Here is a 27522-nt window from a genome sequence, read left to right on the forward strand (position 1 = left end):
TACTAATTAAGCACAGCTATTTTTATATTATAACATACAAAATATACAATACTCACAGAGCGAGAGACAGACAGAGATGTATATAATACAAAAATGTATGTATAGGTATAGATACAGACATACATCAGTATACAATATAAAAATATATAATACCAAAAAAGTGTGTGGAAGTGTACACACACACACACACACACACACACCTCTCATCCTACTGGACCTGGACTTTCTCAATCAGTTGAGCCTCTCAGTACTATCACTTGAATTGTGTAAACCTATAACAATAACATTGCCACACAGAGTCCTCATTTGAAAATACACTAGGTTGTAAGTTGAAGGTTTATGGGTCTACTACCGTTAAAGGGCTCCAAAGAGTATATAGGGCAGTAACTAGCAGAGACAGTGGTGTGGGTAGTTGCAGTGTGTGTTTAGACGATTGTATCTTAGGTTTTAATAAAATTTCCCAAGCTTTCACTAAGAAAATCAATAAAATAATCCATCTGAAAGATAAAAATACACAATATAGCAAGAAAATTAAAAATGGCTAAAAACAGCATCAGAATCAATCAACCCAAGTTTAAAATACTTTTTAAGCCTGGGAAATGAAATGTTTCTTTGCTTGGCATAGAAAATGTGGGTGCCAGGTGAGTGTCCCTGGGGAGAGCATTCCACAAACTAGACACCACAGCCAAGAATGACATCTCTGTGGTTGTCACCCGCTAGAACTCAGTCAGCACCTGGAGGAGAGCATCTGAAGATGCAGTAAATGGGTAGGCTAATAAAGAGAAAAGCAGTAGCAGCAATAAAGTTAAGGCAAATACTGTGGTCTGATCAAAAATATACTGCCATTAAAAACAGTGTTGGGAAAATACAACTTCCAGCAAGAGGAGCAGCAGAAGGTGACTAAGCAAGCATATGTAATGGTTTCAGCAAGAATACCTTAAGATGCTGAACAGTGTTTTCAGGGCACAAATGAAATAGCTATGGAAAGGTTAACACATGTTACATTCCACATGGAGCTATATGTCAGTAGATTCTCCTTAGTTCTGAAAAAGACTTGTCTGGTTATTGAGTATACCTCTGATGTCCAAACTTAGGCACATGGATACATTGAAAGCTGTGTTCTTCATTACGCTTAGTGCCCTAATTAAGCAGTTTCACATTCATTTGCAAGCTGTAACCTTGTAATTAGAAAAACATATTATGCATTTTTTGGATTGGAGCATGTGAGTTACTTCTACACACAGAAAAGTAGCATTTTGTGGTATGTCCTCCAACTTTTATTTCACCTGCTTAGGAGAAGCATGATTTAGCAATCTATTCCCTTAATAATATAGATTAAATAATATAGCTTAAATGTAGCTTGAAGCTGGAAATGATCAAGGCCTATTTTTAGATAACTCTTACTTTAGGGAATGGAGAGGACTAGGCTGTCTCTCTCTCTCTCTCTCTCTCTCTCTCTCTCTCTCTCACACACACACACACACACACACACACGTATGTGTGCAAGTTCCCACCAATTCTGTTGATGAAAGAGGCAAAGGGTAGATCCTGCCTCCCACTGGCTTCATGTTCCTGAGGGGTGAACATATGTGACAGTGTGCTGTTCTGAGACACAGAGTCCTAGAAACAAGGTCCATTACAAGATAATTGCACATACCACTTCAGACAGAGGTGGACAACTTGTGGCTCTCCAGATGTTTTCTCCTATCAGCACTAGTCAGCACAGGTAAAGGTGAGGGATGATGGGAGTTGTAGGTCAAAACATCAAGAACTACAAGTTGCCCACCCTGTCTTAAGACCATCTGTGTGTTTTCGCCTCACCTAAGCAAGGGACCATACAAATGTGGAATTTAGTGGTTACAACAAAGCTGCTAAAATGCAGTGATTAGAAGTGACATGTACAATGCCCTGGAAAAGTTCAAAATAAGAGCAAACATCTCCAGGTTTTTCTTCACCATAGTGACCAAAAACTTTTATCCATCTACCAAAGTTTAACATGCTTTATTGATATGGGTTGTTAGAGGATGTGAGTGTGTATGCATCTTTTAAAAAAATGAAATTTGGAAGAACAGTACCACAATATATGCTGAAACCAAATTTGTTTCCATTGTTACCTATAACAAAGTGAGCAAGAGTTAAACTATGGAATTCGCTACCACAGGACGTAGTGAAGGCCACCAATTTGGATGGCTTTAAAAGGTTAGACAAATTCCTGGCGTAGAAAGCTATCAATGGCTACTAGTCCTGATGGCTATATGCTGCCTCCAGTATTAGAGGCAGTATGCTTATGTACACCAGTTGCTGGAGAACATGGGTAGAAGGGTGCTGATGCACTCATGTCCTGCTTGTGGGTTTCCCATGGGCAACTGTTGGCCACTGTGTGAACAGAATGCTGGACAAGATAGGCCCTTGGTGTGATCTAGCATGGCTATTCTTATGTTCTTACATTGTTATAAGCCCATAAACCTCTCTAAAGAGACACTGACCTGATTCACGTGTCACAGTTCTTGAGTTGTTTAACCCTGGAATTGTCAGAGCCGAGATAACGAGCAATCGCGCTGCCTCCTGTATGCTCATCACTTCCACTTTCAATCAACACCCCAGGAACCATAGGTGATTGTTGGGTTAACTCTGGGTTGTTTAGGGGTTAAACCCTTCCAGAGTTCCAGGTTTGGACATCATAATAACAACCCAGGAACAAGGTGTTCCTGAGTAGTTGATTGAAAGTGGAAAGAACAAGCACACAGGAGGTAGTACACTCAGTTGCTGATGGTCGGCCCCAACAATTCCTGCGTTAAACAACCCAAGAACTGCCGTGATATGAAACTGGATCACTAATTGGATTTTTTTTGTTTTTAATCTTGGTTATAATCAAAGTAACAAATATTAACCATACATACAACAAAATAAAGCAGATTCATAAAACTGATTCATTAAAAACAGTATATCAACAACAAGAAAACGTCAAAAGACTTCTAGATTTAAAAACATAGGGTTGGTACCCGTTCATTCACAGAAAGGCCTTTGATCCAGCTGAAGCTCCCAGTAATAGAAGGAAGGTGATTTTCTGTCCCCCAGCCCACAGCACCAGACTGGGGAGCATATGCTAATGAAGGAAGAATTGGTAAAAGTCACTTCCCTTCTTTTGTTAGTAGGTGCCAGTAGCTCTTTTCCATGAGTGGAATTCCATTCATGGGAACTTTGCATCCAACCCGCAAAATGAAGTTAATTTAATAAATATAATCCAAAATAGTGCATATGTATCTTTGCACTTCATTAAAAGTTATGTATTCTTAAAACAATGATAACTTAATTAGATAATATAGGAAACTACTTCACTTGAAAGGAATGAGACCATTTATACTGCAGTTAAATCCACTGGCAAATTTACATTTTTTGGTCATCTCCTGTATTTTGCTTTGCTTGGGGGCAGAGTTTCAAATAGTTTACTGTTGAAGTTTTCTTTTTCCTTTACTTTTATAGAGTATATCAAGTAAATCAGATTTGTTCTAACTGCAAGCCACATTCATGACTTTTTCACGTGGATAAGAATTTGATCAATGTGCACTAGAATAAGAATCTTTCTAGTCAACTGTATTAAACAGATGAACATACCCTATGGGGAAAAGCTTTTTGTTTTTACGTGATTCCATAAGTTAATTATGGGAAGACCTGTTAACGTTAGTATTACACTGGTCAGGTTTCATAAGAAACTGTTAAAACTTTGCTACTTCCCTGCCAGCTTTTATAATAGCTTACCTTCACACAGACTAAAATAGTGGGACCAATCTAGTAAATATTGTTTAGCGCTGGCAGGATCTGACACCAAATTTTTTAGGGTTCAGTTAATGGGTGAAACAGATTGCTAGCATTGTATGTTTTTGTCCTTAGAAATCACTATGACAGGCACACTACAAATCCTCTCATTCTTTACACTGTGCTATGCCTCCCACTGATAATTTGCCATCCTATATCCATTGCTGTGCTGTAAATTGAAGCAATGTAATTTGTCTTCTCTTTGGTCTAGGATGGTTTTAAATACTATTACACAGGACCCTGTGCCAATTCCCAAGTATGTCTTGTGCAAGTGCTTCTCATGGGGAATGCAAACTAAATTGAGATGAATATGTGGAAAAATGGTATTGGAAATAAGTGTGGAAATGTATGTATATGATGATGACCTTGGGCAGAGACCAGTATGTTCTTCTGGTAACATTGTTCAACTGAGTTGCAGAGATGTCCTCAACATCTATTGCGTTAGCTCTGTTCAGACATGACAATAAATTATGGGCAGTATCCTACACAGTTCAAATGGTAGCAGAATGGACCAACAGTGCAACAGGAATTAGCAGTTCTTGAAAGATCCAGAAATAAGTGGCAATGCTTGTTTCCAGAATAGGGCAGGTCAGTGGAGCTTACAGAAGGGAACTCCACTGACCTGTCCCATTCTGGAAATGAATGTTTCCACTCATTTCCTGTTGTTGTTGTTGTTGTTGTTGTTTTAGGAACCACTAGTTCCTATCACTCTAGTAGTCCATTCAACTTGTGCAACAGAACTAGCATAGGATATTGCCCCATGTCTTTTATTGTGTTGCAAATAAGCCTAAGGAAGTCTTGTGCTCCACCTCCCCTGTCCTCTTCTGGTGTGGCCACAAGGCGAAATTTGAAGCTTTTACTTCCATTTTTTTGTTAATCACAGTTTGGCATTACAGCTGAACCCTAAACTGTCGTAAGTATTAACTGTGGTTTCTTTCAAACAAGCAAACTTCATAATGTATTGTTTGAATTTGGCTTGTTTGAAACAAACCTTAGTTAAGTAACCACAATTTGTTGGATTTGGATAAAATAAATAGTGCTGCTGGAGGAAGACAGAGGATGGGGGAGCACACAAGGCTGAGGCTTGCTGAGTTCATTCCTGATAAACCATGTTCTATTGTGATGTCCAAACGCAGCAAGAAATTCCTAGGGATAGCCAAGATGTACTTTTGCTTACCATAACAGTAGTCCAGAAACTGCCACAAAGTGCTCTTCTCAAAATAGGAAAATGATAATTTGAAATTGCTTCTACTCCTTGTAGCACTCTTCCCCAACGTGGTGCCCTCCAGCTGTGTTGGACTGTAGCTTGCATTGTTCCCAGCCAGCATGGTCAATAGCCATGCATATTAGTGAAGACTGCCTCCCAGTGCAAGGATGGGAAGGAACACAAGAAAAGGTGCTTGTTAAGTTTGGGGGTCTTGAGTTAGGCAGTCTTTAGATACTATAGTGTATGGGTGGGCAACTTGTGGCCCTCCAGTTGTTGTTGACCTGCAACTCCCATCATCCCTCATCATTGGCTATGCTGGATGGGACTGATGGGGATTACAGCCCAACAATAACTGGAGGGCTACACTTCCCCACCCATGTCTTAAAGAGTTCTCTGTAGTGAACATGGCTCTGGGGAAAGGAGTGTTTGGCTTTGGAGGCAGCAGCACTCTTCATGGTCTGGTGCAGATGTTACATTGGCTATCTCCAAACCATGGAAGCAAGTCTTGGAAACATATGCTCCATGCCTCTTCTCCTCTCCCTGGCCTCTCTTTCCTTTGCTTAACATTTCTTATGCACCCATGCTAATCAGGGTGCAGATGTAATACTATACTGTAATTAAGGCAAACAAGAGAAGGAATTAGGAAATTCAAGCTGGAGAGAGGAAAGGTTAGAGGGAATTCCAATCTCTGGCATTAGTTGGATCTGGTCTGGAGCAAATTTAACACTGGCTCCCAGCCAACCATGATTTGCAATTCAAGCCTTCTTGAACCTGCCTGTGGAATTGCAAATAATGATTGGCTGGGAGCCAGTGTTAAATTTGTACTAGATCTGATCCAACTAACTGGTATCCTATTAGTGACTTAATAAAGTTCTAATTCATCACAGTAGAATTACTGCTGTGTTGTCAAATCAGAAAATGAAATGCAAATTAGAAGGATAATAAAACTTACTATCCAAACTGCTGTTATTGAATGAATATTCAGGCTTCTGAGTTTCACAGAAATCCTCTTCTGAAAATGGAACCCCGTCTACTCAGCCTGAGTCCTGTGAAACTCAGAAGTTGTACTCTGTCAGCAGTTGAGGTCAATCCTCAATTGGAGACAAGGTACAAGGTGTACTAGAGATGTAGTAGAGACGTATGTTTAGAAAATGATAGACATCACTCCAGTTTCACATCTACCTTTTTTTTTTCTTAGAAATGCCTTGTCCTTTCTTTACTTCTTATTCAGTTCTACATCTTCTGGAGTGAAAAGAGGTGTCTCCCCCACACACACACATTTTGTTTTGTTTTTTTACTTTTGCTTCTGGCTCTGAAATCCAGTTATATGCCAAGCTACAAAATAGAAAATTGAAACCATGATTGTTTTTTTTAAAAGTGGGATTAGAGGACACTTCCATCGCAAAATTGTGTTGCTGGCAGCAGCAAAAAAAGTGGGGCGGGCTTGTGCAACAGAATCACTAAGTTACAAACTCAATAAGGACTTTTTGTTAAACGCAATGAGTTGTGGCAAGGAATTGGCTCAGTCTGTTTCAACAAGAAGAGCTCGTGGGCTTCATGACACTAAATTTCCTCCCAACTCTCCCTGAACTGTATTGGATTGAACTTGGAACACTTCTGCTTTTTATCCTGACACTATAATCAGAGAACATATTGGGAATGGGCGGGGGGAAAGCTTATGAGTTCCCTAATTCAAAAATCCAGGCATGTTACAAAAAACACAAACAAAACTACAGCCTATATAAAGGCAAACCTAATCTGTCCTTTTCCAAGCCCATGCCATTTATATAATCTTCCTAGCAATGTTTTCTGGGTTTTGTCTCTAGGCTCATCCTTCTCCACAAAGAAGTATGCCTCTCCAGCTCAGAAAAGAATCCTATCACACCAACAATCTGATGAATAGCTATTTGTGCCTTATCTCTTAAGCCTTTGCTATCAGTTTTTCATGACTCCTCATATATTAGCAAATGGGGATCTTTTTCAGCCCTCCACTTCCAAAGACAGATATAGAAGAGAATATTTTTTAGCATACTTAAATCTCATAGGAAGCCTTTAGATACACCATGGGGTAAATATGTCATTAATCTTCAGGCCAATTCATATGTATATTCCCAAGATGGTAAAGGAAGCATGTGGGCCTGTGCAGCCATAACACTTCTGATCCCTTACCTATGGTAAATTGGGCCATAGATTTGTGCTCCTTTCTCCTTAACATTTTTAAGGTCCCCAAACCCCTCTGCCAGCGTTAACCATGGTTAAGACTTCTATCAGCCCCAGTCTGCACCTTGGTTGTAGCTACCTGAAGTTTGTTGCTAACTAGGATTTGATACCAGGTGGGGTGTGGGGGATCCAGTGTTCAGTCATTCAGCACTCTTATCTTAACCACATTAAAGGATGAGAAATGTTACATCTGCTGCCCTGTCCAGTGCTGTCTTCACTACCTTACTTTTCTATGTTTTGTCTGAAATTTCCACAGTGTGGAAATTTCAAAGTTGCCATATTGGAGAAAAATTATTTTTCATGTATTTTTTTCCTGTCAGTCTGGGAGAGTTTCAGACTAAAGGTTTCCAAAATGAAAATGAGGTGGCGAATCTGTATGTTGATTTATTATCACCGTCATAGAAGTATATTTATGAATCTGCACTCAAGCCTTTCTCAAAAAGAGTTCTTGGTTTTATTTCACTGTTCTGTTCTCTGGATCTCTTGAGAGTCCATTAGAACAAGTTTACAGTATTCAGTTTTCTCTGAGACCAGAATATTTGTTCAGAAGCCAGAAGATCTCAGCTTCCATTGCTCTCCCCACCTCTGCAACTAACATCTGGACTCCAGCCACACAAGAAAGTTTATTTCTAGCTGTGATGGAACCCAGAATCAATCTGGACCTTGAGGCAGCAGGTGAATTCTTTCTGGCTTTCAATTGCAGTGGGTTGCTTTTGTCTCCAGTACAGCTAATTGGCTCACTTGCCTTCTTAAGTGGTCTTGTCTCTGCTTTACACTTTTTGTGGCCATCATCCACCACAGAGTTAAGTTTGCCTAAACCCTCGGATTTTCATGGGATTAAACGCACTCAACTATGTAGTGGATTGTGCCTGTTACTGGCTGAGTCCTCTCCTAGGCGAGGCACTATATTCTATGCCAAACCAGTGGTCACCTTCCAGATGGAAGTAATTACGGAAAGTTAGCTACCATGTGTGTCTCGTTTTTACTGTCTACTTGACCAAGCACTTCCTAAATAGTTTTCTGAAACCATGAATTGCTTTTTTGGTTTGTTGGCGATACCAGCTTAGATATCAGTTAAGTCAGAAGCAATGTAGTATCTTACAGCATCAGTGGTTTTGGATACCAGGCCCTGTGATCCTGCTAAATCATTAAGAGTTTGGTTTTCCTGTAATGTGGAAGCCAGAACTAATGCTGACCTTCAGAGCTGAAAGCAAGAAAAGAAAATTAACAGTTCATTCCTAATTTAGCACAGTAATTGGCTGTTTGTAGAACAATAGCTTTTGTTTATTTGGAGTTAGATAAACATAGATGTTTGTTTGTAGGCCCACACATTAAAAAAAAAAATGCTGCACCTCCAGGAGCAAAAATTTAAACTTTCTGACCTAGTTCACTAAAAATACAATGCAGTCTATTTTTTTTCTTGACCCGGTTTAAAGCAGGTAGTTAGTTGCTTTCAGAGGGAAATTATATCCGTTTAACAAAATCAGCTCCTGGTTCTTTGTTTTCCAGTGAAGTGGCAGTTCAGTGATTCAGGCAATCTCTTTCGATATGTGGAGGAGGAATAACCATTGCTTCTTAACATTACATAAAGCCTAGAGCTGTGGCTTAAAAAAATCTTAAGGGCTCAGTGGGAAAATTATCCCTCCTCCATCTCTTTGAATGGCTGTTTCCTTTGTGTTGGATGTTGTTCTTCAGTCGTTCAGTCGTGTCCAACTCTTCGTGACCCCATGGACCATAGCACGCCAGGCCTTCCTGTGCTGTGCTTTCTCCCAGAGTGTGCTCAAGTTCATATTCATTGCATTGGTGATACTATCTAGCCATCTCATCCTCTGCCGTCCCCTTCTCCTTTTGCCTTCAGTCTTTCCCAGCATCAGGGTCTTTTCCAGAGAATTTTCTCTTCACATTAGGTGGCCAAAATATTTCAGCTTCAGCTTCAGTATCTGTCCTTCCAATGAGCAGTCAGGGTTGATTTCCTTTAGGATGGACTGATTTGACCTGCTTGCAGTCCAGGGGACTCGTAAGAGTCTTCTCCAGCACCACAGTTCGAAAGCATCAATTCTTCGGCGCTCAGCCTTCCTTATAGTCCAGCTCTCACAGCCATACATTACTACTGGGAAAACCATAGCTTTGATTAGACGGACCTTTGTCGGCAAGGTGATGTCTCTGCTTCTTACTATGCTGTCTAGGTTGGCCATAGCTTTCCTCCCAAGGAGCAAGCGTCTTTTAATTTCATGGCTACAGTCACCGTCTGCGGTGATCTTGGAGCCCAAGAAAGTAAAATCTGTCACTGCTTCCATTTCTTCCCCTTCTATATGCCAGGAAGTGATAGGGCCAGATGACATGATCTTAGTTTTTTTAATGTTGAGTTTCAAACCAGCTTTTGCACTCTCCTCTTTCACCCTCCACAAGAGGCTCTTGAGATCCTCTTCGCTTTCTGCCATTAGGGTGGTATCGTCTGCATATCGGAGGTTGTTGATAATTCTCCTGTCAATCTTAATTCCGATCTCTGATTCATCCAACCCGGCATTTCTCATGATGTACTCTGCATATAAGTTAAATAAGCAGGGTGACAATATGCAGCCTTGTTGTACTCCTTTCCCAATTTTGAACCAATCGGTTGTTCCATGTCTGGTTCTTACTGTTGCTTTTTGATCCTTGTACAGGTTTCTCAGGAGACAGGTAAGGTAGTCTGGTATTCCCATCACTTTAAGAATTTGCCAGGGTTTGTTGTGATCCACACAATCAAAGGCTTTAGCGTAGTCAATGAAGCAGCAATAGACGTTTTTCTGGAATTCTCTTGCTTTCTCCATGATCCAGCGAAAGTTGGCGATTTGATCTCTGGTTCCTCTGCCTCTTCGAAACCCCGCTTGTACTTCCGGTAGTTCTTGGTTCGCATACTGCTGAAGCCTAGCTTGTAGGATTTTGAGCATCACCTTGCTGGCATGTGAAATGAGCGCAATTGTGCGGTAGTTTGAACACTCTTTGGCGTTGCCCTTCTTTGGAATTGGAATGTAAACTGACCTTTTCCAGTCTTGCGGCCATTGTTGAGTGTTCCAAATTTGTTGGCATATTGAATGCAGCACTTTAACAGCATCATCTTTTAGGATTTTAAATAGCTCAGCTGGAATACTGTCATCTCCGCTAGCTTTGTTGTTACTAATGCTTCCTAAGGCCCACTTGACTTCACTCTCGAGGATGTCCGGCTCAAGTTCAGTGACCGCACTCTCCTGGATGAGGTTAGGCCTATCTCAATGGAATTGGATTGCTGCAGTTGCTGCTGAAGTTGTAATGGAGGAAGATCATAACACAGTAGTTCCACAGATGGTATTCTTCTTGCTATACATAATACATAATGCAGTCACAAGCAGGGCCTGTAGATAAATATTAAATGAAACTCCTCCGATTAAAAGTTACTGGAATGTTCAGTCATGTGAATACACAAGGCAGTTCTCCAGAGGTTTTGAGGGGTGACAATGAACTGTATTTGAAAATACTTGGGAACCATTTTTATTAGATTGTGTTACGTAAATAGTCTATTACAAGCAGCTTTCTGCTATTCTGGATAAGGAGCTTTGCGCCTTGTTCTGTTTTCCATCTGGAACCTAAAGCCAGCGATGCTCATTAGACCCACATTTACTCAGGAGTGCATTTTTATAATATCTGAGCAGAGACAATGTACTTGTTGCCACTGTTATCACTGTGGAGCCCACCAGACCACTGAGCCTGCTTCAACAGATTTTCCCAAGCAAAGTACTCCACACAAAGTGAAAGAAGCTGGTGCTGTGGATGCTAGCAATGCAGAAGACGAGATACCCCACCTGCATAAATGAAAGGAATGGGGATTTCTCATCTACTCTACTCACTTGTCACTTAATGAAGTGTCATCTGCATACTTGTGGGTGTAGGTGCAGTGTGCTTTCAATAATTGTCAGAGCACTTGTGAGAATATACGCACAATACACATGCACAATACACATGCGTGTGTGCACACATTCAGAAAATTACATGTACATGCATATGCATGTATGTTTGATATGATCTACTTGCCAGGTTAAAATTGTAATAAGTTCTCCATTCCTGCAAGTAAGCATACAAGCCATGGGATGATATATGTACTTTATGATGTAAAGATAAATTAAAAAGTTCTTAGTCATCATGATCAGCTGCTGAACACCAGTTCAGACAGTCTGAAGCTTCTCCATGCAATTAAACTCCTAATTCATGTGAACAATGTAATATGTGACCTGGGCCATCTCCATTTTGCACATAATGGCAGAGATTTCCACTGGCAGCTTATATTTCAGCTACCATATTCACAGGAATTGCTTTTAGGTAGCTGTGACGGTAGTCGAGGTCCCAGACTTTAGGGCCTAGATTTAATTTTGGGATGACCCAAATAAGAAATGTTTCCCATGAAGAGATCCCTGGGCGCATACTCTGTACATTACTTAAGATTTTAGTCTGAATTGGCAGAAAGGTACTAGCGGCTGTATTGTTGTTATTAAAGTGTATTGACAGAGTTATGGCATAAAATCTTTGTGCTTTTGTTTTGATTGCAGCCACATTGTACACATCCTGCATTTTGCTTGGAGTCTTCTTGAACAGCAGTGTACCTATATTCTTTGAACTTTTTGTGGAAACTGTCTATCCTGTTCCAGAAGGGATTACCTGTGGCGTGGTCACCTTCCTAAGCAACATGTTCATGGGAGTCCTTTTATTTTTTCTTACTTTCTATCATGAAGGTAAGGACTGTTCAGATACTTGCTGAGTGTAAATTTGCTAGGATGGTGCATTTCATCAGGAGTTTTTCTGACTTCACAGAAAGAAGAACTGCATGCAGAACTTCCATTAATGCTAATGATGTGTATACATTCTCCCAGAGTTTGTGGAAGAATAGGCCTCCTAAGTGTTTGTCTTTATACATGTGCCAATCAAAGAATGAAACTCTCATATGGAAGCTTTCCTTTGAAGTCAGTGCAGCAGGGTGGCTTTGAGATAAACACTGTGGTAGAGTTTTTACAAAGACCAGCATAATGTTATGACCATTAATAATATTTGTAGCTAGACAGGCTAAAACAATGATAAAATTAATCCAATCTCATGCTTCAAGGTCTAATCCTTTTGCCTGTGAGGGTAAGAAAAAGCATGTGTGTGCAAACCTTTTTAAACCATCTTCCCGCTGTACTCATGATCAGATTGGCAAAACAGTAGATATTTCCTTCTTCCCTGTTTCAGGCATGTTTAGAATCATCTTACACTATGAGTGGAGTGAAGTGTGGGTTTTGTGTTGCTTTAGTGATTGTGAGCTGCAGTATGTTTTAACACAAGTAGGACCCACAACAAAATTTTGTGGTGTATTAAGGGTACTCCAGCTCAAGGCTCCACCCAGCCTCAAATAGGAACTGGGTGGTGCTGTTCAGGTTTTCTGCGGGAATGGGAGAGGTTTCAGGAGATGGGAAAGGGAAAAAGCATACCCTCCCGCCCCCTCCTTTGAATCCCCTGGGAACCTTCCCCTGCTGTGCACTATAGTTCTAACAGGCTTTGGTTTGCTCTATAGTCAGGGAGCGAGGAGCTTTTTGAAGAATGGGGAAAGAAAAAGATTTGTTCTTTCACTTTTCCTCCCCTCTGCAATATACTGTATATGCTCTCATATAGCACAGAGAGGGTTTTTAACCTAATTAAGTGCATCCGCCTATTCACCCCCCCCTTCCCCTCCAATATACTATAAGCTGTTACTGGTTCAAGGAGACTAATTCCCACCCTGCTCTATTTTCCTTTTTTAAAGTTCTTCTCAACTGACAAAGTCAACATTCCCTTAAGTCTTGGAATTCCCTGTAAATAGGTAATTGATGGGAAGTTTGTGTGTGTGTGTGTGTTTGTGTGTGTGTGTTTAAAGTCTTTAAAAAAAAAGATTACAAATGAATATACTAATTAGTTTGTAAATTATTATTATTGGAGAGCCCCCCAAGTATGCAGAAACTACTACTTTATTCCTTGGTGATCCCAATTTGGTTCCAAACCGATACGCACAGGGCTGCCCAACGTCAGTATTAGAATGAGCAAGTGGGCCCTATAACAAAATGTTGCAGAGCACCTCTTTTTTCCCTCTCTTCGCCACCCTCCTGAAAATTTAAGAACATAAGAAGAGCCCTGCTGAATCAGACCAAAGCCCAGCTAGTACAATGTTTTGTTCACACAGCTGCCTGTAAGAAGCCCACAAATAGGACATGGTTTGCCTGTGTTGTGTTCTATAGGGTTAATTCTTAGTTTTAGGACTGACTGCCAGCTGTAAATTGAGCTCTTTATTGATATATAGCAGGGGTGGGGGGGAGGCAGATATAGTTTAGGGAAGACCTTTTTTAACCTTATGAGGCACATCCCATTGATCCCAATGCTTTTTTTCTAGGATACTATAAGCTGTTATGGGCTCAAGCAGACAAATTTCTCCCTCTGTTTCCTTTTTTCACCTTCAACAGATACATTCCATCGTTCATCTGTCTGACTCACTATTTTCCCAACTTCCAGTTCCTTTTAACCCTTTTCCCCTTCCTAAGGCAGAACTGAAAGCTGCACATAGAAAACAGTGGAAAAATCCAGGATTTTAGCAGAGCTGTAATTGTGCAGTGTGTCCTTCTCCCAAACAAAACATAGCAACTAAAACAGGAGTTCCTGCATTTGGCAATCAGTGTAAACCTGGAAGTTCCCTCTCCAGAAAATGATGAGTTATTCTAAAAATTTTTTTACCTCAATGTCCTCAAAATTCTTTAGGTCCTGAAAGGTCACAGAGCAGTTTTGGAAGTTTTATTTTTTAAATTTTACTTTACTGTATTGTATACTTATTTATTTATTTGAAAGATTTATGTATTGCCCTTCAGCAGAGCTTCCAGGGTGGTTTAGAACTCTGGAATACACAAATACAGACAAAAAATAACGTAACATAATGATAAGTAGTTAAAAGAGAAAAATACATTTGAAAGCATGGGACAATGAAAATGCCTTTGGCATCAGAAGGATAACAATGCTGGCATCCAAATGGGCCTCTCTTGGAGGGAATTCCTCAGAGTGTGAATGCTGAGAAGGCAGTTTCAGTATCTCTACAAGGCCTGAAACCAGATGGAAATTGGTCCATTTCTCATCTAAGAGCACTTGGAGTTGTGCAGCCACCACCCTCTTGAGACCTTTGCAAAAAAAGAAGTTTTAGTGACCAGCCAATCATAGTTACAATTCTTGGGGTCCAGGGAGGGGCTTCACAACCATTTCTTTCAAAGCAGCTCAGAGTTATTACTCTCTGAACCATTAATCACTTCCTGGACCCAGCCAACCAGTCCCCTCTTCCTGCAGTTAGTAGCCATGAAGGACAAGGGTTGAGCAAAAGCGTGGCAGGCCACATCTCTACAAGCACCTTGCCCAGGTACAAATGGCTGCTTCTTTGGGGTGGCCATGTTTCTTTTCTAAACTGATAGGAACTCGACCACCCAAGTTTGCTATGAGAGGGAACGATTTTATATACAAAGATATGGTGTTTATGCCACCTGGCATTTTTTTACTTTGATGATGCCCATTTTTTTCTTTTTGAAGGGAACAGAATATTTTAAGTAAATCTCAACAAATTATTTCACATTTTCAGACATCACTAATTTTCAGTACAATCTGTTTAAATTTTAAAAGAAAATGTAAGAGAAAAATAAAACTTCCACTAGTTTCAAATGTACCTGAATTCCAGTTGATGCTTATTGTCCATGATGGAGATTCTGGTATAATTAGAGTGAGTGGTGTGTTTTAAATGTAAGAAGCAGATCTCAGAAAAGACAGATACCGATCAGTATATGTAATGATCACAGATTTATCTTAGCATCAGCCAGGCTTCTATATGCTACATACTTCTGGAGCCATATCTGATAAAACCTATTTTTCCCATTCTCGTTTCTGTACACTGCAAATGGTGTACAGAACTGGTGTCCAAAGTTCCTCATTGCTGTATTGCCTCAAATAAGACCAGGGATTCTGTGTGTCTGCAGAGGTTGATAGCAACTCAGCCAAACAGCGCTGTGTACCAAAAATGAAATCCCCTATTCTAAATTCCCATTCATAGTTCATATCTTCCAATTTCTAAAAACCTACACTGGAAATGGCTTCCTTTCAACATGATACAGATACTACTTAAGGGAATTGCCCTCTTATTCTCAAAGAAGTCAAAACTTTTAAGGCCTACCTGAAACTAACAAGCTGTTCACAACTTTTGTTTTCATTTTATGATTAAATTCTTAACAGCTTGATATGGAAAGGCCAAACTACGGAAGTATTTTCAGCATTTTTTTCAATAACCCCTTATAGGATATTGGATCCCAAACATCCAAACTTCTCATTAGCAAGTTTGCGTAATAAAAATGTTAGGTCTACATGTAAGTATTGAGGACTGAAGTTGTAGCTCTTGTTCTAGTAATAGCAATAATGGTGAATTCCTCCTACAGTTGAACTACTTGTTTTGTTTGAACAGTAAGAACAGGAAAGTAACTCTTTTCATTTGTAGCCCCAAAGTTATAAAGCTAGCTTTGAAAATTACTTTTGTCATCACAAAAGGCAAAACTGACATAAAGTTTCATTAGACAGTCTCTACCCTGGCAATGATGGTTCAGTATGTTATAGAAGTTTTTGAATCCAAACTGGACTTGAAACCTAATGTTTACAAATGAGATGACAAAATCCATGCAAAACAAATTGAAACATTGTGTGTGTGGGGTGTGTGTGTGTGTCTTTGAGATGGCAGCATATAGGCTATTGATGAAGGTTTTCTCCCAGTCCTGAGAATTGTTTTTTTCATGCTTGTGAAAATTACTTTGAAAGCAAGTCAAAGGCAGTAATCTTATCTGCATTTATTTCGGAATAAGCTGTCATTGAACTCAATTGGACTTCTAAGAAACATACATAGGATCAAACTGAACAGCTGTTTGCTGTAAATACGTTTTTCATTCAACATGAGGATTCAGTGATGAATACATTTATTTTGCTATTGTCTCCTTCATGGTAATTTTAAAATGCATCATTGTTTATTATTCCTACAAACTATTGCTTCCCCTTTTGCGTAAAGGCAATGGACTAATACAGGGCCTTTCAAACTGTGTTCTAAGGAAGCCAGAGTTTTGCTGGAAGCTTAGTAGGGGTACTTTAATGAGAAGAACAGAAATAACAGTCTCCCCTGAAAGGAAACTTGCCCGTTACTACAGCCCTCCCCTGCAACGTGCAGTCATAGGAGTCTGCTGGGTGTGTTCTAAGCCGTGCTTTCAGTACACATGAGTTAATGGTGAGACCCAACAGACCTAACTAGTGCTTTGTGTGAACTTAGTATGCATCTTGCGCCATGCTTCAGTTTCCTCAGCACCACACAAGGTATCTACTGGAGAGAAATTGATAGGAAAAACGTTCCGTCAAGGTAGGAAGTTTGAAAACAAAACAGACTAATACATCTGAAAGCAGACATCCCAACAACAATGCATAGCCTTTTCTGTTTCTGTGAAGGAAAATGTAACCTCTAAAAGTATCGACCGGGTTCAGATGACATACTGCAGCTCATTATGGGTTAAACAAAACAAACCATTGGTTATGTCAGGGTTGGTTAACCATTGCATAACCCATGCTCACTCGGTTCACACAACCTGGCAACTTCCAAGCAGGGGTTTATTTATTTTATTTCATGTCTATACCGCCCAGTAGCCGAAGCTCTCTGGGCGGCTCACAATTTGCAAATTCAAAATGGTAGCCACACGTGCTGCAGCCTTACCGTGGGTTAAATAACTCATGGTGGGTTGTCGAATCATGTGAACAGCCCCATTGTCTTCCAGGATAATGGGCACAGTTCCTCACAAGCACTTCCTCTTGCTCTACTCCTGTTCATTTCGTTGCAGTTGTGTCTGAGATGTTCCCAGTACATTTTGTTCAATGTGCTCTCAGTTGACGATGCTGCAGCTGTTTTAGATATTACTCTGCAGCAAGTATGTCTGCAGTCAGTTACACATGCAGCACAGAATGTGGACCTATATAATATGTACGTTGCAAACATATTTGTTATGCACATGCATTACTTTCGTACAAATTATTGTAAAAGATTTTCACACATTCAGGTTTTTTTTACATGTTCAGGTACAGCATTCTATGTATGTGCTCATGTAAAAATGCAATGGCCTTTTAGCCACTTGTTCAAGGAAAAAGTGATCAGTTGTGTTCAAGGATCAGTTTTTTTCTCCCTTTGGTTTTTGTTTAGTGTTTACTGTTCTCTCGTAAGGATCTCAACTCTTGTCTTGCTTTAAGACTACATAATACTACATTAAAGGGAGCCGGTATAGTGTAGGATAGATGTAGGCTGTGTAAAAATTAGGGATGAACAGATCAGCATTTTCCCAATCCGTGTCAGTTTCACATGTGTTGATCGTATGTCCATTCTATCCTATTTTCTGTGGTAAAATGTTAAACACATGACAATTCGCATTTAAATGGTATGCATTTCCCCTGAAAATGCACATCTTTGTATGCATTTTTAGCTTAGAAGTGCATTGAAATATTTAGGGAAGTGTGCAATCTGAAGGATAACTGTGTTCCAATCCATGTATTAGCCCAGGAAGTAACAATTCGGCAAGTTTGCTTAAAAATGCAGATGGAATAAAATTCTCCAGTATCCCTAGTTCAAATCTCCATGAAGTTCTCTGGGTAGCTGTGGGCAGAACAGCACTTTTCAGCTGAATGGACCCCCTAAGCTTGCTGTAAGGAGAAAAGGGAATAACCTCCACATGCAATGCCTTGACTGCTTGGAGGAAGAGTGGAATACAGACACATTTTGCTGTTAGTGTCTCCCAATATTCACATATCCTGGAAATGCTAACAGAACTGACTTTTTAAAAACCAACACTTAATTCTCTGTCCTGACAACTATTGGCACATTCCATACCATTAGGTCTCATTTCTTTCTCTATTCTTTTGTTTTAAACGCACTCGTGTTGGCAAAAGCACTGTTAGCTGGCAACACTTCGGGCAGCAAAATAGCTTTGATATTTGGAAGCCCTGTAAAGGATGGTTGTTGTCTTTTTTTCTTTTTCTTTGTTCTTTTTAATATGACAGACCACTTATGCTTGGATTGTTTCCATGCTCTGTTATTATGCCAGGCTCAGAGAGAGCAGCATAAGAGGATGAGGGGATAATGAAAACCTCAGCAATTTTCTTAGTTGGTGTAGATTATATGCCATCAGGTTAACACAAGGTAAAGATTTTGATGGAAGCTAATAGCAGAAATAATATTACTGGGAAATATCTAATAGTATATAAAGAAATATAGCTTTCTGAAGAAGCAATGGTTTGTTGTTTACTGCGGAAATTAAAACAAACAAATTGCTCTTTATCTTTGGCCCTGTGAATTATGGAATTAAGTTAAATGGGGGTTGCTGGATGGTTGTTGATCTGAGAGTATGTTTAGAAATAACAAATGGAGAAATTTCTGCAGAAATACAAAACAAATATAAATATAAAGGAGGCATCTGTGCTGTCTTTCCTTTCTGATTCAAGGAATTAACCATTGAACAGCATTTCACTTCTTATGGCTACAAGCTGGCTTCTTAGGAGATGTTGTATAGGGTGTTTTTTTTTAATGGATTGACTCTTTTACTCTTTTACCGTTGATGGAAATTACCTTTGCCTGTTCAGAGAAGGAAAATCAAACTGTTGTTGATGATTAAAAGGATAATGTCTGTATTCAAGAGTAAGAAGGCAAAAAAAGCAGATAGAAGTCAAAATAATCAACTGTTTAAAATGGACTGCGCATCCTCTGGATCGTAAAAAGCACCCACAGCTCATTCCAGAATGATTTCTGATAATTTTGGATTGGAATCCAGCTTGCAACTATGATTTTTGCTGTGCCCAACTTTTCCCTGAAACAGAATATTGTAAGCCTGATTTTCTTTTGAGCACTTGAATTATGGCAAGAGATAGAGATGCTGCATTTTCCCTAGAGTTTCTGCAGAAAAGAAGCTACGTAGGCCTCCCCAGCACCATGGGTTTCTTTCTCTCTGAATGGCCGGAACCCTTTGCTGCACCATGGAAATAAATATAAGTAAAATTTAATTAACACCATTTTTTAAATGTTCCACATCAAGATTATCATCAAATACATTTTCTCTCACTGTATCTTCTCACTGCATTTTCTTAAAATCTTTGGTACTTATAACACTTTTTGGGGTGTAAATAATGTCTGCTGTGTTATTTCTCAAAAATAAGAATTAAAGACATAAATTAGCTAAGGCTATGCTGCCTCTGGCAGTGCTGCCTCCCCTAATTCTGCTCTCAGAAGTCAAGTGGGGGTGTTGGCTTATTTGAGCACCCCAACTTCATTTCTTGTGAACCCCTATATTTGATGAGGCCAACTTTTATTGAAAAAATAGTGGAGTGGGGTTTTTTGCCTGAAGAAAGCCTGGAGCCTAAATGTTTGCTTTGTCTTTCTCCAAAGTGATTGCAGTAGCCTAAATTGTGAAGCTCTCTAAGAACTGTAGCTTTATTGTGGTGAAGTAGGACATGTAGTATTCTGCCAACCTAGCAGTTCGAAAGCAAGAAATTGCAAGTAGATAAATAGGTGCCGCCTCAGCGGGAAAGGTAACAGCGTTCCGTGCACCTCGGTGTTCAGTCATGCGGGCCACATGACCACGGAAGCGTCTTCGGACAGCGCTGGCTCTTCGGCTTAGAAACGGGGATGAGCACCGCACCCTAGAGTCGGACACGACTGGTTGGGAACACCTTTACCTTTTTAGGACATATTACATAAATATCTAATGCTAATTTTTATTCTTTCTTTGTTTTCCCTCACACAGAGTTCTCTTGGTTTAATTGGTGCCTCCCAGGGTCCTGTTTGCTAAGTCTTCTGCTCATCCTGTGCTTCAGGGAATCCTACGATAGACTTTATCTCGATGTCATCGTCTCAGTTTGATAGCACAAAACAGACACGAGATCAGGAGAAGGGTGAAAGTTGGCATTGTGCTTGGCCTATTTTCTTGGAAATTGTATACCTAAAAGGTTGCAGTAGAAACTACAGAATTTAACCTGGACATTTTAACTGAATTTTTAAACTACACGTCCTAACTTGGTATTTTATTATTTTGATTATTATGATGAGTCAGTCTTGTACTTCAATGGGAATTAGATTATTGCAAAATAACATGTGTCAGGGAGGAACTCTAGTTTATGAACTGTGATATTTTATTTAATAAGCTATTTAACTGGTTGTACAAACTTTGTGCCAAGTCAAACTGCTTATAAGCATAATAGCAATATCATCTCATTTAGGGCTTAAAGGAGAGACTTCAATCGATTAAAAAAAAAGAATCTGTTTTTTGCAGCCTGAAGAATCTGATGAAAATTCTCGTACTCCCAGATTTTTCTTGCTTTTTAATATTTCATCCCTTGCACTAGTATGAAAAGACTAGCACTACTGTGATGGCAGTGATTTTCAACATAGTTGCCAGGGCTGAACAAGTTGTTGGTCCCTCGCTGTGAGTCATTTACCTTCTATCCAAAACGGGAAGAATAGATAGGCCTAAATTACCCTTTGAAGACACAGGATTTTAAAATAACTATGGTTAAATATTAAAATTCCATATAAATGTCTTAGCATGCCCTTTGTACACTACATGTATTTTCTAATGAAGCCAATTCTGGTATTTGGGGTTTTACCTATGGGTTAACTGTGGTTAAAGTGCTCTTATTCTGCCCCCTCCCCCTTTGCAGCTTGACACACTGAAGGGTCTCATGGCAATTGGTGCTATAAATTCAGTCATTTCTAAAATATTAATATTTAATTGCCTTACAGTGGAATCCTATACATGTCTACTTGGATGTAAGCCCCATTGAGTTCAATGAGGCTTACTTCCAGGTCAGTGGGTATAGGATTGCAGCCTTTGTATAGGAAATTACATCTGTTGTCAAGGTCTGGTAACTCCTAGGAAATACTGATGGCATTGTGGATCGGTACTGAGCTCCTGTTTTATACCCCTTTCTGGGAATTTCTTGGTTCAGTTCTCCCACCCAAACAATGCAAGCCCTCCTTTCAAAGTTTTACAAATCCGATTCAAGAGACATTATTGATTTTCTATTACAGCAGGAGTGGGCAATACATGGTCCACAGCCGCATGCAGTCCCATCCCCTTTTGTGCCACCTGCACACTGCTGAAATTCAGTGGTGGCATGGTGGAGGGATCTATAGCTTGCCACTGAATTTCAGTGACAAACCGCTACAGAGCCTTTTTAAGGCTCCGTAGCAGTTTGCCACCATTTTTTTTGCTGTTGTCACCGCCACCAGCAGCAAGCGTGCAGCCTGTGGGGGGGAAGAAAGTGGCTCTCGGACTCCCCAACATTTCCCACACCGGTGTTACATGTTGTACCTCTCTTCAGCTTAGTTTATAATTTAAAGAGTGCCTATCATGCATGGTGATTTTGTTTTTAAATAGCTATTTAACAGTGATATTTTCAGGTGCTCTGAGTGGCAAAATTAAATGACGAATCAAATGGAAAGTTCAGAGTCTCCAAGCTCTGAACTTTAGCATAACCTGGAAAGTGCAATGCTAACTATACCACCCGTACCCTGTATTATGAAGGACATTCTTCATTTGGCTTCATTTTCCAAAGCTATTCTACCTTGTCCAGTTGTTGTTACAAAGTTTCACTTGCTCATGCCTTGCAACAAATCTGAAGGAGGTAATACCTTGCCAATACAGGCTGTCTTAATCAATGTAGTTGATTTGAGAGAGCCCATGTTTACTAAGTTGAGGCCAGCATGATTCTTTTTGCATGCTAATATTTCAAGCTTCTTTGGCTAGCTTTCTTACAGGTCTGCTTAATATTGATTACACTTTAATCCTGCCTTAGTTTTCTTTGGTGGCAGTGTGTGTGTGTGTGCGTGCGCAACATCTGTTTGCACATACAAACACTTTTATTAGTGTATTTCTCTCTCTGTACCATATTTCTGTTGCATTACATAGTGAGAAGTTTCCAACAATATATTAGTGCCATTGTCCATTAAAAAAGCAATCTCTTCAGGAAATGAAATAGTTTACACAATACAGTTGAGCCATAGAATTAATACAGTGAATGAGGGTGGGAGGTGGGGACAGTTACGTAGCCATATTGCCCAGGGGCATTTGAGGATGCTGGCATAATATTCTGCTTCAGTGAGAACTCTGAATTGGATGCTTTTCACTCCTTCAAGGCGTTCCATTCTGCCACTCTTGATTCATTTGGCCATTGTAGCTCAGAAATTAAGTGATATTTTTCTGTTTCTTCTGTCATTCATTTTATTCTGTAGATAACTGAAATATTTCTGCAGATTGGCATTTAAGAGCTGTACTTATCAGTGTCATTTTATAGAGTCAGCGTTTTGTTGTTACTGGTGCCATCTTGTATACCATAGTCACTGTGGCATCGTGGATGATAGGATATGGTGCTTTGATGAACTGGACCTTGATAGCGTATGAAAGATCAAAATGCTTCCCTTACCACAAAAAGTGGTAGCCATTTTAGTTTGTGATATCAGGTAATTCTGAGTTCCTCTCACTTCCAGGCAAGCACTTGTCTACTTAGCAGGATGCCTCACAGCTCTTGCTGTGTAACCCTCTGCTTAAACTGCAACAGCTGTAACAAGGGATAAGGTCAGGTTGCCCACAAAAATAAGCTTTACACACTTAACATCCTTTCAGTGCCCAATTTCTGTTTCACTATGAAAAGCTATTATGAAACTGTAGAGTATCATCAAGGTTTTGTGTGATAACAATGCCAAGTTAGTACATCCCGTTCCCAAATGGGTCAAGGCTGAACCTCTTTTGGCTAATATAAGGCTGTCCAATGGGGTTAATGCGAGAGACCTAGGGATGTATGAGAATTTTGTTTTTGCTTGCAAAACATGTGAGCATGCCCTGTTTGAAGCCCCAAGCACTTGTCCACCAAAAGTATTTGCAAATTGTCGAACACGTGCTCGCATTCGTCTCATTCCCGATTCCCAGTTCAATTTGTGCAAATTTCCTCAGTACACTGAATCAGCCCCACTTTAGTCTATGGAGGAAATTTGCACAAATCTCCCGTTTGATTGCTACTAGATTTGCACAAGTTTCCTGCTCGTGCAAAGCAAACAGAAATAGCAAACGGGAATCAGGCACGAAACGATGTTCAGAGAATTTTAGCGATCCCAAACATTGCCCATCCCTATATAGATCTTCACTGAAAGCAGAAAATATTTTGTCGCACATATATCCCATCTAGTTATCACACTACTGGGTTCTGCATCAGCTAAAATTGGTCCTTAGAATGAGGTTAAACATTTTCTTGGATTAAGCTTTTTTTGGTTGGCTTCCTATTAGCATACTTCGTCATTTTCAAGTTATTTCTCACTGCTGAGGTTACAGGGAAAGGAACTCCCTAACTGCATTAGGGGATCTCTGTGCAGTTTTAACCTGCTAATAAATAGCTCCAGAGCCCTGAGAAATTAAATATAAACATTTCGGGTTATCAGTCAGCAGCTGACAGTTTGTGGCAGATTTATGCACAGGTTCCTAATTTTTCACTGGCTCCCCTGTAATTTTTATTGGATAACAATGGCCATCTATCCAATCTAATTTCAGCTGCAGTGAGTCATTAGTTATGGACACTGACCAGTTGAAAATTGGATAACTTAAAGTACAGTTATGAATGGTTCTGAAAAGGGAAGCACTCTCTCAACAAAGCTTCATCTCTCTTGGCTTTAAAGATCTCCAAAATGAGAAGGGCTAGCACTGGATGCCTGAATTCACAGAACCAGTTCCTTATTAGCTCCTGCCCCAAATTTATAGCATGAATATAAAAATTATGGAAAATTATGTCAAAGGAAGAAAATTGCTCTAATTTTTTGTGAATGCTACCTACTCAAATGTTATAGTCTTGGGTGATAGCTACTTCATCTATTATGGTTGCAATCCTATACTCACTTACCTGGAAGTAAACCTCATTGAACTCAATAGATTTACATCTAAGTAAACATGTATAGGATTGTGCTGAGAGATACATAACACTAAATATGCATAAGGTGGTGCCATGCTGGGCCATTCTAGGACCATATTTGTCCATGTATAATTAGTGAATATATGGGTGCTTATAGAGTGCATGTGCCCCTCCCGATATTGGACTACAATTCTCATCAGCTCCAGCCAACATGACCAGTGGTCCCAGGTGATGGGAATTAAGAGTCCAACAACATCTGGAGGACCAAAGGCTCCCCACCCAGTGATAGATGTTGAATTAAAGTTAGCACTAATTAACAAAGGAGACATTGACTTGTCAAATATAATCTTTATGGCAGGGGTGGGCAACACATGGCTTGTGGGCCACATGCAGCTCCCCAGCCTCTAGTGCAGCTCCCCCCACACCACCAATATTCAGTGGAGTGTCTTCAAAAAAAATCCAGATGGAGGCTGAAAAGGGACCAATTTAACTTGTTTTCAAATTTAGTTTCTGTAGCTTGAAAATGAATTGAGCTTTTTTAGCATGAAAACAAACTAAATTTGTCCCTTTTCCATCTCCATTGCAGTTTGCTGCCAAAATTCAGCTGAAAACTGCAAATGTTTTTGTTACAACTCAACCGAATTTCAGCAACATGGCAACAGGACTGCTCCCCCATGGGGATCCATGGGCTCCCAGATCTGCAGAGTTGCCCACCCCTGCTTTAGGGCATAGTTAACAAAACAAAACTAAACTGGAGAGAGTTCCAGGCTGTTGTCTTTTTCAGATTAATGGATTATTATGAAGTTTCCCTTGGTCTCCCATCAATGGGCAATCTGGATGTTTAGAGCGTTTTTTAAAGCCCCACTGATTTCAGTGCACTTGTTAAGCACATGCTTAACAGTTCAATCCTACATATGTTTACTCAGAAGTAAGTCCCACTGTGTTCAATGGGGTGTACTCCCTAATTACTGTGGTCAGGACTGCAGCCTTAATCTCTCCTATCGAAGTCAGTGGGGCAAAAAAGTGCTTCATTTTCATTGGAATGTGCCCAGTGCTTGTCATGAGGATTCCACCACCTCCTCACACTCCATAAAAGGTACTAAGGACTAAACTCTACATTACACTGAGTTCCATGTAATTTCCCCTGAATTTTTTTAAATAACGAAAAACCGCCACCAGAGGCTGCAGTTAGAAAGGAACCAAAGCCAGGTTTTCCATGCTGGCTGATCTTTCCCTGCTCTTATCGTCCCTTCAAGCTGCTTTCCACCATAGGGGACAATTCTGAAAGGAAAAATAGACAGGAAAGGATTAAGCATCCCTTCCCCACGCGGTTGGTCTTCCGCCACTCCTGTATTTTGTATTTTTTAAAGTTGAGAAAAAGTTACAAAGCACCCCATGTTGACATGTAGTCTGACCCAGTGGTTAGAAGATGAGTTGAAGATTTTGCTTCTCTTCTCTTGAGCACTTAAAAAAAAAAGAACAAGAAAATGAGATTTGCCAAGTGCAATGCAAGTAGATGTCTTGTTAGTCAGAAGAGGTTTTGATAGCAAAAGTGTTAGTAACTCATTTTGACTTCTCTTATATTTGTATTGTGGAAAAGACATAAACTTGGCGAGAACTGCAAAATGTGAATAGCGTGCTGATCCATTTCTCAGGATTCTGCTTGGGCCTGTCATCTTTGGTCTTTGTGTCCTCATCTGATGATACATGTGAGTTACCCAGTCATTTGAGATATCATTGACATAACTTCATTATCACTGTCCAGGATAAAGCAGACTGTCTGTTCATCTTTTATGTAGTGCAAACATGTTCCTTTTTGGACAACTTGGCCGGCTAGCCTCGTATCACAGAATATATACTGGAAGATCCTGAGGAGTTGTTATATCCTTGTGTGTGTTGTTGAATGTGTGGAAAACATTTAGATTTTATAGAGATTGAACACATAATCAAAAACTAGCCACCTGCATATATGTGTGTTTGTGTTTTACTAAAAAGGGAAGTAGATATAGGTATGATGTGGAATTAATTAAAATAAAGATTACACATCATCCAGTGGCTCAATGACAGCCTATAAAAGCTCTGATAGCTGCAATTTTGATTTGATCATTAACCTGCCTTGTAATTATATTGGATAATATTTTAATCTTCTCAAGTTGTTGGGGCAGCAAAAATGGTTTGGGGAAAGCTTTTTGTATGTGATGACATTGCTTATGCTCTTTTCTAATCACTGTAGTTATTTCCTAACATTAAAGTGGAAGTGGCATGGTTGGCTAGGGGTACACTGTTTGGTAAGCGCATAGGAATGGCTGAATATAGAGTGTCAAGTGGACACCAAAGGGAAGCTCTCATGTGCAAATTCCACTGAAGTAAATAGGAGCAGGACGAAAGTACTTGATCTTGTGCTGTTCCCATTCATTTCAATTTGACTTGTACAGATGAAAGTCCCAGTGGACTGTATCTTATCTAGCCTTTATCCAGGCACCCTGGGCAATAAGCTCTCTAATAAATGAGATTTCATTGTCTGTGTTGGTTACATTTTCTTGGTTCCGTTGAAATGGTAGGAGATTTGCCATTGTCTTGAATGAGACAGAAATATGGACTCTGGTGGAGTAATAATATAGAGATTCTCTCAGTGTCTAAATATAGTGAATATCTTCTCAAAGGTGATTACAGTTCTGATTAATGTGGTGTATATATAAAATCTCTGATGTTTTGATATCAGATGCAGAATGAGAATTGGTATCAGATCCAGAATGGGAAATTGGTACCATTCAAACAAAAGCAACTTAATTCCAAGTAAATATGTTTAGGATTGGGGTGCCAGAATATTAAAGGATTGGGTGTATGTTCTCAGAACCATATTTATCATGGATCATTTCAATCTTTAGGGAAAGTAATACTTTGGCCTAAACATTACTACTGAATTCCACTTTCCCAGCTATACTCATGGCCAGTGACTTGTATCCTGCATCTTAAGTTAGAGCAAGATAGAATCAGTGAATCAGAGAATAGTAGGGTTGGAAGGGGCCTATAAGACCATCAAGTCCAACCCCCTGCTCAGTGCAGGAATCCAAGTCAAAGCATCCCTGATAGATGGCTGTCCAGCTTCATCTTGAATGCCTTCAGTGTGGGAGAGCCCACTACCTCCCTATGTAATTGGTTCCATTGTTGTATTGCTCTAATAGTGAGGAAGTTTTCCTGATGTTCAGCCAGAATCTGACTTCCTGTAACTTGAGTCCATTATTCCCTGTCCTTTACTCTGGGATGTTTGAGATCTTGACCTT

General features: G+C 39.8%; 1 protein-coding gene across 4 annotated transcripts in view; it reads left to right on the top strand.

The window, feature by feature from the left end:
- Positions 1-27522, top strand: part of SLC49A4 (solute carrier family 49 member 4) — a 136913-nt gene that overhangs the window by 97821 nt on the left and 11570 nt on the right. Inside the window, exons 8-9 of one of the 4 annotated variants that reach the window (XR_014784045.1) lie at positions 11803-11985; positions 20089-20617. The exons of 1 other annotated variant lie outside the window; for it this stretch is intronic. Coding sequence is in view for 2 of the 3 variants with exons in the window: in XM_084807240.1 (XP_084663366.1) it covers positions 11803-11985; positions 20089-20204 (299 nt within the window). In the remaining variant the exon portion in view is untranslated. Of the gene's footprint in view, positions 1-11802; positions 11986-13028; positions 13104-20088; positions 20887-27522 lie in introns of those variants that run through there. 2 more of the 4 variants (XM_084807240.1, XM_084807246.1) reach the window with 2 other exon arrangements.

This window comes from Heloderma suspectum, chromosome 1 (assembly GCF_057233095.1).
Source record: "Heloderma suspectum isolate Gila_16-S chromosome 1, 16-S_ref, whole genome shotgun sequence".
In the NCBI taxonomy this organism is placed as follows: Eukaryota; Metazoa; Chordata; class Lepidosauria; order Squamata; family Helodermatidae; genus Heloderma; species Heloderma suspectum.